General features: G+C 36.0%; 1 protein-coding gene across 5 annotated transcripts in view; it reads left to right on the forward strand.

Annotated features, from left to right (window-relative positions):
* Positions 1-13,094, forward strand: part of Ptpn2 (protein tyrosine phosphatase non-receptor type 2) — an 81,598-nt gene that overhangs the window by 14,135 nt on the left and 54,369 nt on the right. For 3 of the 5 annotated variants that reach the window (XM_076836519.1, XM_076836520.1, XM_076836523.1), the window contains exon 2: positions 10,737-10,827. The exons of the other annotated variants lie outside the window; for them this stretch is intronic. In XM_076836519.1, coding sequence (XP_076692634.1) covers positions 10,737-10,827 — 91 coding nt within the window. The remainder of the gene's footprint in view (positions 1-10,736; positions 10,828-13,094) is intronic. 5 annotated transcript variants of the gene reach the window in all.

The raw sequence follows: 13,094 nt of genomic DNA on the forward strand, positions 1-13,094 counted from the left end.
CATATAAATAAATAAAATAAAGGTATTGTGTCCAAGTACAAATAAAAAATAAATATTAAACAACAACAACAAAAACTGCAAGGAACACAAACCAGTTGCGTTTAGAGAAGAACAAATTCAGATTAGCATCAGATTTACCTTCCCTGACACTGAAGATGGTGGAACAGTGTCAGTAAAGTGTTGGGAGAAATGGAACAGGTGTAGAAAGTAGGTTTGGACAGTGAAACAGGTAAAATCTACACTTAACTCATATTATGATTATAGTTGTGAAACTTATTGCAAGCAGTAAGTATTTTTAAATAATTTGAAAAATGTAAAAAATATGGATCCAAAGTTCTAGATTATTTGAAGAAAATAAGGGGCATTGTAGGAAGAGGTTTTACTAAAAAGACTTTATTAAAATATGTTTTTACATTAGTAGAAAAATACTAGTTCAAATTTTTTTTTTCTTTTGGTACTTGGGATTGAACCTAGGGGTGATTAATCACTGAGCCATATCCCCGGCCCTTTTATTTTTTATTTTGAGACATAGTCTTGTTAAATTGCTTAGAGCCTCACTAAGTTGCTGAGGCTGGCTTTGAAATTGGGATCCTCCTGCCTCAGCTTCCCAGGTTGCTGGGATTACAGGTGTGCAGCACCACACACGGCTTCAAACATGTTTTTTTGTTTTTTGTTTTAATTTAAAACCAATCCTTAGTAGACTAGAAATGGTATTTTACTTCTAAAATAGAGAAACAAAGAAAACTTTATTGATATAGCAAATGATAAGGGGAAAGAAAATAAGGAAATATAGAAAATAGCCATCTTTAAATTGGGTAAAGGAAAAAGACAATGGATTTGGTCACAGTTTATAAATTAAAGCAAGAAAAAAAATATTAATGAACCAAATATTTAAAATAACAAATGAATCAAAGCTTTGTAAGGAAAGAATGAATAAAAACAAAAAGTAGAAATAAATGAGATAGCATCCCAATAAACAGGTCAGTTTGACCTGTGATAGTCTAAAAATTCTAATATCAACAGATGTAATGGAGAACTATAAAACAATGGGCTTGGGCTGTGGCTCAGTGGTAGAGTGCTCGCCTAGCAGGGGCGAGGGCCTGGGTTCGATTCTTAGCACCACATAAATTTAATTATCTTTAATTAAAGATATTGTGTCCAACTATAACTAAAAAATAAATATTAAAAAAGAATATAATATAAAACAATATCATTCCCGAGTTACTTCTGGGGCTATAGAGTGTCCAGTACAAGGGATTGGAATATAATTTGCTTAAGCAACTGAAGGAAAAAAACAAAATTGATAACCGTTAAATAGTCACAGAAAATTTTAAATACTTAAGAATTAAGTACGTAAGCTTAACAAGAAATGTGTTGAATTTATTTTAAGAAACAAAGCTCTATTGAGTGAAAAGGAAGACTTAAATAAATGGAGAAACAAATTAATTCTTGAAGGAAGATTAAGTATTGTAAATATTTCAGTTCTTTCCATATTGACGTATTTATAATGTGATTTTCAAATGTCAGCATGAAAGTTCAAATTTAAGATTCCTTACTCTTAAGAAAGAGTAAGCAGTACAGAAGAATAAGACAATGTTTCACCACCCCTCCCCCCTAAAAAAGCTAGGTGTTGTTGAAAGTGAGACAAAAATCTCATTGCGTCTCTTGACAAGAAAGGCCCTTAATTTAGGAGATTGTCAAGAAGTACTTTGAAAAATATGTACAATTTTATTAAAGAATATTCATCACATTGCTTTAACAATTGTGCAGTTTTGGAAATCTAATTGTCTAGGGATAGGGCAAAATACTGTGTATCTATTGCAAAATGTATTGCATTTTGTAGTTTCTGTGATTTGAATATGTATGTCCCTCTAAAACTCAGATATTGAAACCTGTTCCCAGAGCAGTAGTGGTTAGAGAGAGAGCCTTTGGGAGATGATATGGTCATGGGGCGGAGCCTTATGAATGGGGTTAGTACCCTTTTAAAGTGGCTTGAGGCAGCCTGATTCCCCTTTACCACGTGTAGACTCAACAAGGTGGTGCCACCGTTGAGGCAGAGAGCAAGCCCTTGCCAGATTCCAAGTCTCCTGGTACCTTTGCCCTAGACTTCCCAGCCTCCAAAACTGTGAGCAATACATTTCTATAGTTTATAAATTATCAAGTTTAAGTCTGAGGCAGGAGGACCACAAGTTCAAGACCAGCCTCAGAAACTGAGCGAGATCCTGATTCAAATTATAAATAAATAAATAATAAGGTTGGGGCTCAGTGGTAAAGTACTAGCCTAATAAGTGCACGCCCCTGGATTCAATCCCCAGAAAAAGAAACAAAGGGGGAAATAAAGGAGTAGGCATAGTGCAGCAGCACATGTCTGTGGCCCCAGCTATTCATGAGGCTGAGGCAGAAGGATCACACCCGTACCTAGGAGTTGAAGGCCATCCTGGAGTAACATAACCCAAGGTGGTGATAGGGATGTGTTGGCAGGAAAAGATATTTTAGGAGATTGAAGCAGGTAAATATATAATATTCCTGTATACTCCTGTGTTTGTAAACAAGTTGAAATATGGTAGTCCCTGTGTCTGGTTTTGCTTTCCATGGTTTCAGTTACTTGCAGTTAACCATAGCCCCAAAGCATTAAGTGGAAAATTCCAGACACAATTCGTAAATTTTAAATTGCATGCTATTCTGAGTAGTGTTTCGAGTAGCATAACAAAAAGTCTTCTGCTGACCTGCCTGAAACATGAGGCATCCATTTGCCTAGTGTGTGTACACACTGTATATGCCACCCTGCTCTTGAAGCATTTAGGCAGTGCACTGCTTGCATTCAGGCAGCCCTTATGTTATCTCATGGCTCCAAAAGAACAAAAGTAGTGAAGCTGACAGCTTGGGTATGCCAGAAAGAAGCCAGGAAGCTCTTCCTTTAAGAGAAAAGGTGTACATTCTCAAGAAAACAGTCATGCTGAGGTTGCTGATATTTATGGTAAGTACTAATCTATCTGAAATTGTGAGACAGGAAAAAAGAAATTTGGACTAGTTTTGTGATTGTATCTTAAACTGTCAAGTTATGGCCACAGTGCATAAGTGCTTAGTTAAGATGGAAAAGCTTTAAATTGTAGGCTTCAGTACTATCCGCAACTTCAGGCATCCACTGAGTGTTTAGGGATGTGGCCCACAGATAAGGGGTATGGTATCAACTGTACATACTGTACATAGCAACTCATCAGGGAAGGAAAAGCCCACAAATTTTTAGGTTATTTTTGAATTGTGTGGTGGTAGACTCTTAATTTCCCTTTCTGCTGATCTATAGAGTCCTACATTCTGACAGTGAGTATATATTAATTTATTAAAAGGTAAAAATAGTTTCTTCTGTCCAAGCAAAACACAAAAACTCAAAGGCCACTTAGTATAGAGATAAAGGGCTATATTTACCGAAGGCTCTAATTGTGTTGTAGCACAGTAATTAATTTTTTTTGAGACAGGGCCTCACTAAATTTCATAGGCTGACCTCCCTCAATCCCACCTATATGTCTTGAGTAACTGGGTGTACAGATAGATACGTGACACCACATCTGGCATAGCACATAAATTAATGTTTAGGACCTCATGGAAAGGTTAAATGTTCAGGGTATTACTTATTTTAGAAGTCATGCATTTTAGAAATATTTCTATTAAAATCTAAATATTTTGCGCTTTAAAAGTTTTGGTTTTTCTAAAGTTTTTCTTTAAAAGTGGTACCTGATAAGACTGCATTAATGAAGTCAGCCCATTTAAGTTAAAATGGTAGAGGAAATATGCAAATCAGTTACTTAAGAGGCAAATATTTTTATAAAAACATCCATTTAAAATTAAAATTTGCCATGTGGTGGCTGCATGCTTATAATCCCAGTGACTTGGTAGGCTGAGGTAAGAGGATCATGAGGCCAACCTGGCAACTTAGTGAAACCTTGTGTCTAAAAAATAAAAAGAACTGGGGGTATATGCAATCCCCAATACCACACACACCAAAAAAATTTCAAAATAGATGATAAACCATTCATGAAGATATTTAGCAAAAAGTATTTGTGTATTTCAGTTCCAATAACTAAGCACACTGCATTGAAAAACTTTTTTCTCAAAGAGTTTGTAATTTAGACCAGACTTTACTTAATTTAAATTCTCCAGGAGATTTGTGTATGTGTAACACTCACCCACACAGTACTGCTTGGTTTTTATAGTTAAGGATTTCTTATTCTCTTAACCCTATAAAATGCATTGCTTTTCAAGTCATCATTTCCTTTTTTGTCTTACACTTGTTACCATTTTATATCTAGGAAAGTAAACTGTTTTATTGAGTTGGATGGTTTTATGTGGGACTTTCAAGCTTTTATACATCAAGAATAGATAAATTGTACTAGCTATTAACGACTCATGGAAATTTTATTACACTTTTAAAAAGTTTGTGTCACTCAAAGAACCAAAGGAATTTGACAATGTTAGTGTGATGGGAGCACAAGATGATTGCCTTTTTTTCAGTCAGTAGGATTGTGACCTGTTTTTTGAAATATTATTAACTTTTTTTATTGAACCATAGACTAGAAAGAGTTCAAAAGCAAAGATACTGGATGTTGTACCAAAGCCTGCATTTTAGCTCCTGACTTTTTTTCAGCCTCATCGAGATATATTTCACACACTGTAAACTTTTCCCATTAAAATGTACAATTTAGTGGGCTTTAATATATTTACAGATGTGCAACTAAATCTTCATTTTAGAATATTTTCAACAGTCCACAAAGAGATCATATATACATCAATTGTGAGTCCCTGTCCACAGCACCACCTCCAGCCCAGATTATCTCCAATAATATTTTCTGCCTCTGAATTTGCCTGTTCTGGACATTTTATTAAACAGAATCATAACAACATGTGTTCTTCCTCGTAGTGTAATGTCTCTAAGGTTCGCTTGTGTTGTTGCGTGTGCTATTCCATTCTTCCTTACGGATCAGTAAGTTCCATCACGTGGAGCTATACTGCATTTATCTGTCATCGGCTGATGGACATCAGTTGTTTTGAGCACGGTGCACAAGCATTATGTGCACATAAGTGTCCATTTCTATGGGTATGTGTCCTGGGCAGAACAGCTGGTTCATGTGGTCACTCTGGTTAGCACTTGTTTTCTCACAGTGGTTGCACCACTTAACCTTCATTTATTTACTTATTTATTTAGAAGCATAATATAATTACACAAATTATAAGCAAATGCTTAATAAATTTTTATAATATATACATCTCTGTAATAAGCCCCTAAATCAATACATAAACATTTCCCACACCACAGAAGGCTCTCCCTTGCCCTTCCACACAGACGATCATTGTTTTGATCTCTGTTACCACTGAATAATTTTGTGGCATGTTTTCATAAATGGAAATTTCAGGCATGTTCTTCTTGTGTCTGGCTTCCTATGTTGTGTAATGTGAAGCTCACCCTTCTTGCAGTCTGTAGCAGGATTGTTCTTTTTTATTGCTGTGTCATATTCTTTTACTGAGTGTTCTGCAGTATCTTTGTGTTCATGCACATTTGGCCTCTTTTTTCTGCCTATCAGGCTTTTTGTTGTTCAGAATAAATCTTTAGGCCTGTGTCTCTTTCAACGGACTTCCATGTTCTTGTTTTCCTTTGGAAATACCAGGAGAGTGATTACTCAATCCAATGGTAGACGTGTTTAGCCTTAGTACTGATTATTGCTTTTTAAATGCTGAGTCTTCTAGGGAGAAAAAAGCAACGCTCTGAGTTTTTTGGGAATCCCAAAATTCTTAGGTAGTACTTTTAGGCACAGTCATTGCTTATTTAATGAAGATTAGCTGAACTGAATAACAAGAAAATATCTTAAGAACAAGTCTTGCATTTCAGCCCAGAATTACTGGAGCATAGCAGAATTGTTTCTGTAGTTGAGTCAGTATAGCTCCTTACTTCAAGCCAATGATATAAAAATAAATTTCAAGAGGGAATGTTATGTGTATAAAAATAATAAGAAGCAAAGTAATAGAAGAAAGTAGATCCGTTAAAAGTAGGCATGTGCTGAGTGGCACACACCTGTAATTCCAGCAACTCAGGAGGCTTAGGTAGGAAGATTGCAAAGCCAGCCTCAGCAATTTAGTGAGACTCGCCCTCAAAATACAAAATAAAAAGGGTCGGGGAATGTAACTCAGTGGTAGAGCACCCTGGGTTTAATCCCTGGAAACACCCCTCTCCCCTCAAAAAAGAGCTAGATATAACAAGAACTGAGAATCTTTGTCCTAGAGGTAAGCTATAGGACCACTGATTGGAGTGGATTTCTTCATGGTATCCTGAAAATTAGGCTTTTGAGGAAAAGAAGTGGATGCACATTGTTAAAATAGGCAATCCGTGTGTATGTAAAATTTAAATACAGCTAAGGAGCTAAGTGAATTTTTTTTCTACCAAATAGCAACTAATAGTTCAGTTCCTGTTAGAGTCTATAAACAAGTCTGGATGGCGCCTGGCAAAATGCCAGAGGGAGTGGTTTGTGAAGTAACGCCAGTGAGCCATTAAGTGTGGAGATTCCTTATTGGTTGACTGCTGTATCTAGTTTATGTTAATTAGATAAGATGTGTGGAATGTATAAATACCGCTCCTGTCCTACAATAAACGGCTCCTACTCCTGCTGTATCAATGTACACAAGTTGTTGGTCACCCCCCGGTTATTTTGCTGCAGCCGGACTGCGGCAAGTTCCATTTTCAGATGTGATTCCCTTGTTTATGTTATACACTATTATTCCAAGAACTGAGTTTATGCTAATGCTGACATGAGAACTTGTGGGTTTTTTTTTTAATATTTTGCAAAAATGTACCATGATTTATTCAAACTGTCTTTTCTCTATCATTAGACATTTAGGTTATTTCTAGTTTTTCAACATTGTAAATAACTCTGAAAGATATTTTTGTAGGTGTATTGCCTATGTTTTGGATCATTGCTATTAAACGAGAAATAACTAGTGACTCAATTATTCCTTGCTTTTTTGAGTAAAAATTATATTTTCAAAATACTAGATTTAAATTTTTTGGTTGAATTATACTTTAAAACAAAGATTCTTGTCATTTAAGTTCAATTTTAATATAAAGGTATCAGTGGTTTTCATCTGAGTGTTGATGGGGGTATGTATGTTTGTGGTAGATTTTGCTGTCCAGGGACATTTGGCAGTGTTTGGAGAGATTTGGGGTTCACAGTTGGAGAATTGCCACTGGCAAGTACTGGGGAGGACAGGGATGCTGCCCGTTAAACACCATGGAATGTACCAGACAGCCCCCACCACAAAGAAGGACCTAGCCCAGAATGTCAGTAGTACTGAGGTTGAGAAACCTTGGCCTAGCAGTTTTACTGCTGACGGGAAGCAATCTTGATGTGTCTAGGAGCACTGTTTGTGGGTTTTCTGCTGTAGAAGATGACATTTTTAGCATCAGAACATCAGTAGAGCTGGTTTTGCAATGTATGTGATTCCTGGTGAATAACTCAGCTCTCTGCCTTGAGAAGTACCATATCCGTATTAGATGTATTTACTATTGAAGTTTGGTTGTGCTGTGTGTATTAGTTAGAAGACCTGATCTAGCTGTATGGGAAATAAAATAACAGATTTAGCAGGGGTTTATATTTCTCATGAGATGTGATTTTTGGAGATAGGAATTCAGGGCTGCTGCTCTGATTTCCTGATGTCACCAAATCTGACCCTGTTTCTCTTTAGCTTTTCTTGGAATGTGCTGTTGACCTTGTGGTCACAAAGATGCCTCGTCCCATCCCTTTACCCTAGGACATCAAAACCCGAATTTCAGGCAGACCTCGATGAGAGAAACAAGGGTCTGCTGAACCAGTTTTTTGTTAATGTTGTTTTGGTTTTTGAGACAGGGTCTTCTGTGTTGCCCAGGCTGGTCTCAAACTTATGGGCTCAAGTGATCCTCCCACCTCAGCCTCCTGAATAGCTGGTACTGAATAGCATCTTCTGTAGCCCAACCTGGTGATCTTGCTTATTCACATTAGCCAGACTTTGTCACAGACTATCCTGTAAGGGAGGCTGGGAAATACAGGTTTTTAGTTGGGTCCATTGTTCATCATAAAATAAAATCAGAAGCCTTTAGTGAGAAAGAAGGGATAGTGGAATAGGTAGCTAGTGTGCCTTCTAAAGCTTTGATTGAGGTTCCTTATCTTTCCAAGTTCACAGAAATTAAAGAAAGGTATGGAGAACAAGTGGGAACACTGGAGATTTAAACAGTGGACTCACTGTAAGAGTTCTTTTAATTATTAACCTGGGAAAATAAAACATTTATATTATGATTATTTCTTCAGTCCAAGGACTTAGAACAGGATTTGGCTGTTCTATTGTTTTGTAAATTTTAAATCTCTTCCCCACTGCTACATTTGGAGCCCTTCCTCTTTTATTTATTTATTTTTCAACATTGGTAACCTTTTGTTAGAGGGAACACAGCTAAGTGTGCTTTTCTAGGTGAAGTATAATAATCAGAAACCGACACTTGGGATTCACTGTTGAAAATGGGTGTGTTTGTGTAAAAGAAGTATTGAAGAAAGGCTGGTGTCCTATCCTGCTTGTCCATTGCTTTGTAGCCCCTCAAAAAATATCTTCCCTAGACTGAATGCAGTGGCGCACACTGGAACATGGGAGGCTGAGACAGGAGGATCATGAGTTCAAAGCCAGCCTTAGCAAAAGCAAGGTTCTAAGCAACTCAGTGAGATCCTATCTCTAAATAAAATACAAAATAGGGCTGGGGATGTGGCTCAGTGGTTGAGTGCTGCTGAGTTCAATCTCTGGTACCCCCGCCCCCCGCCCCCCGCCCCCCCCCCGCCAAAAAAATATCTTCCCTATACACTAGCAATGACCAGTAGATTTTTTAAAAATTCCATTTGCAATAGCAACAAAGGTTATAAGTTTTGTCAGAATAAACCTTTAGCATATCTTTACTAAGAAAAGTATAAAATGAATTAAAATATCATGAGTTATAACATAATGGAAAGAATAAATAGGGCAACTTGCCTTTCCACGAATTACAAATTTGTAGTAACTATAAATTTGACTCTGTCTCAAGGATAAACCTGATTCTGTGAAATAGAATGAGAATCTAGAAACAGACCCCATGCATGTGTGGAAATTGGTTTATGATAGCAAATATTACGTGACAAATCCAAAATCGAGTGATATTAAGACAATTAACTTTCTATTTTGAAAAAGTAAAATTAAATTCCAATTGTTACACTTCAGGCTAATAGAGTGTTGTATATCTTACAAGAGTATTCTTATTATTTGTTAACTTACAGAAAAATTAAGTTCAGGTTAAAAATTTGTGCATCGTGTTCCATCAATAAAAACTTGGAAGAGGAAGAGTTATAAAATGTCAATGAGATTAACCCCAAGAAAGTAGAGGGAAACAAAGTCAAGAACAGAAACAATGAAAAGAAAATAATAGTAAAATAGGTTCAGCAACTATTTTATGGGAAAACTAATGAAAAATTTTTGCAATAAAAATAAAACTTTACTCAATTTGTGTTTGTCTTGGATTTATGGTGTGATTACAGTTTATAGGCATCCTGTTTACACCATGAACCCCATGAATTATTATAAATCATAAAATTTTTTCTCTTCTTTCTCCTCAGTAAAAAAAATTTTGAGTTACCAGGAACTCAAAATTGAGTTTAAGTGCTCCTTGAAGTTACGTTGAAGTTTAACAAAATATATGCTGAGAATATTTTGACTCTTACCATCAAATTTCTGTATTAGGCCAAAAGGATAAAGCTATGAACTAGGAAGTTACCTGCCCTGAGGCTCATGGGGTAGATGTTGCAGACGAGAGAGTAAGGAACCCTCAATAACAGTGTCCATCATAAAATGAATAATTTATTTATTTATGCTTAATGTATGAAACTGTCAGCTAACCTAACTTTTAAAATGCCTGTTCTTATATGTACTAGTATGAGCAAAACCCCAATTTAATTTTTATAGTTGAAGCATACTTTTGTGTGTGTGTGGGTGGGGGGCTGTGTTTGTTTTCACCTGATGATTCCTGGAATAACATTCCTTCTGGAAGGTAAAAGCTGGCAGTGCTGGCTTTGCCAGGTGGCTTAGAGGTTAGTGCAGACACACCTCATAGATTGTCTTCCCCAGTGGAATACAGAGAACCTTAAAGATCTAGGCCTCAGGCCTAGTGGTTATTGCTCATCACTTAACCTTAATGGCTCTAGAAGTAAATTTGGGAGTTGTTTCTTCTCTCAAATTAATTATGTAGCATTAAAATAAAGAAATATATAAGAATTTTAAAGACGAACATTCAAAGAATTTAGCTAGATGGAATAAGATAGTTTTAATAAGAATTCGAGTGTGAGATATCAGATACCTCTATTGCATTAATTCTGTACATAAAGTGTTTTGCGCTGAATAGAGCCTGTACTAAGCAGTTAGTGGACAGAGAGCACAGGCTGCGGCCTCTGGAGGATCTTGGTTGGTTCTGGGGGCTGCCACTTGCTAGCTGTTTGACCTTTGGCAAATTGTTTAGATCTCACCTATGAAATGGGGAAGAGGATTATTTCTTAGTGTTGTGAAGATTAAGAGAGATGACAGACCATGTGCTTTGCACAATGCTTGGCATACATAGTCCTTAATAAGTGTTATTCTACACTGATTGGGAAAATATGTTTTTCTGTATAAAATTTAAGAGGGATATTAAAATATATTTTTGTTATTTTAAGGAAATTCGAAATGAGTCCCATGACTATCCTCATAGAGTGGCCAAGTTTCCAGAAAACAGAAATCGAAACAGATACAGAGATGTAAGCCCATGTAAGTACTCGTGGGTTTGTGTGCATGTATATGTTTTTTGGATTGTTTTAGGAGGCAGGATACAGTGAAGAGGAGGATTTGGGGTCAGGGATGATAAGTTCAGTAATTTTAAAAATTTACAATAATACATTTTCCCCTCCCTTGCTTCCCCTCTCCCTCCTTCCTTCCTTTGCTTGCCTTCTTTCTTTCCTTCCTTACTTCCTCTACTAAGGATAGAACCCAGGCCCTTGCATATGCTAGGCAAGTGCTCTACCACTGAGCCACATGCCCAACTACTAATTTACATAATATATATATTTGAAGGCATAGTATAGTAGAAGAAAAAATAATTACCCATAATTATTTTATCCTTCAAACACAATTGCCATTATTTTGGTGTAATTTCTACAACTGTTTTTTTTCTTTAAAATAGTCATAATCATTATACATATGTCTATATGATGTATTCATATATATGTTTCATTTTTATATTGTTCCATCACCTTTGTAAATATTGCTTAAAATATTTATTGGTATAATTTTTGTTCCCCCTTTTTCCTAATTACAAAAGTAGTGTGTACTTACCAAAGAAAACTTACAAAACAGAAAAGTGTAAAGGAAAAAAACTAATTTAAAAACAATAATTTGCGGGTTTATAGTTTTTTAGTTTTTTTTTTTCTGAATAAGCTTATGTGTATCATTTTAAATTCAAAATTAGAATCTTGTGCATACTGATTTATCCCTCTTCCTACTTAGCAGTACATGGTAGACAATCCCCATTACAAGCAGTTGTTCAGTGGTCTGACTGTACCATTCTGTTTCATAGTTGTTCCCCATTGTCATACCCTTAGATTGTGATGCATGGGTGCACACACGCCATTTTGTCAACGACTACAATTATGGAGTTTTTCAGTAACGAGATGACTTTATTTTTTTGTTCTATTGATATAACTATTTCAGATACTAAATTAGGTTGCCTTCCTACTCAACTTGTTCACTTTTGTTTAATTTTAATGGTATAACCATAGATTTTTTTCTTAGGGCTCATTGTTAGCAAATACTTTAAAAAACATCTGGAATTGGTCTCATTCTGGCTTCTGCTTGTTTCTGGTTCTTCCCTCTAGTTGATTGGGATATGCTGCTGATGTGCCAAGCCTTCTTGTATAGGCTGAACCACATTGTGTTCAGGGCTACACACTGTACAGCTTCATAAACATTGTGTTCCCTGATTTATAGGATAGATATTTAACATCTAGATATACCTCTGAAAATTCATCAGTTATTGGATGGAAAAAACTTATTCTTTAGTTCTTACATGAACAGAATATTTTTCTTTATGTTGACTAAGTACATTTCCATGAGGAATGATTAAGTTTGGGCAAATCAATGAGAAATTTATTATAAATTACTTGTAAAATGCCGTGTTACTCTTAGATGCATTTTCCTTGCCAGTTAGAAGTGTTTGTGAAGATAAGTAGCTAGAAATGTGGTTTTCCACTTTCTTAGTTGTAGTGCACTTGATGATAGATAGACTTCCTCTGAAATCTGTGGTTCACCATGGTGACAGTTCTGGTGTGGGTGTGTGTGTGTATTCAGGGAATGGGGATCTGGGCAGTAATTCTAACACCCTAGGTGTTCCCTCACCCCTCTGAGTCTCTGGTTAAGAATCATCTGAGCTAGAGAGAATAGTTCTCTAGTTAGAGTTTCAGAGAGAGAAGTTTTGAAGGTGATACTTTTCAGTTGTACATTTTGCTTTGTTGCCTTTACTTTTTAAAACCCTTTTTATTTTGATGATTGTAAATTTGCTTGCCATTGTAAGAAATAATACAGAGAAATCTGGTATTCCCCTTCCCCAGTTTTCCCCCATGGTAACGTCTTGCATAACTACAGTACAGTATAACAACTAGGAAAGAGACCTTAATACCATCCATCCAGATTCTCAACCAGTTTTATAGGTACTTGTATGTAGGTGTGCAGTTTCATCATGTGAAAATTCATGTGGTTGCCACCATCCAGGGCAATAGTTGTATCATAAAATCACTTGTGCCGCCCTCCTGTGTCCATAGCTACTGTGCTCTCCTTCTCCTCCCTTAACCCTGGACTTGCCTTTAATTTTATGTATTTGTTATAATTGCAGTCATTGTGTATGCTAAACTACATTTGAGTCTTTTTATTCGCTTTTGCAAATTAATCTAAATGGAGAAATTTATAAAATTGGAATTGAGACACATTTTAAAAGGAAGATATTGTAATTTAACTATCAAATATACAAGTAAGTAAAACTCCTT

The sequence above is a fragment of the Callospermophilus lateralis genome, chromosome 17, assembly GCF_048772815.1.
Source record: "Callospermophilus lateralis isolate mCalLat2 chromosome 17, mCalLat2.hap1, whole genome shotgun sequence".
Classification (NCBI taxonomy): Eukaryota; Metazoa; Chordata; class Mammalia; order Rodentia; family Sciuridae; genus Callospermophilus; species Callospermophilus lateralis.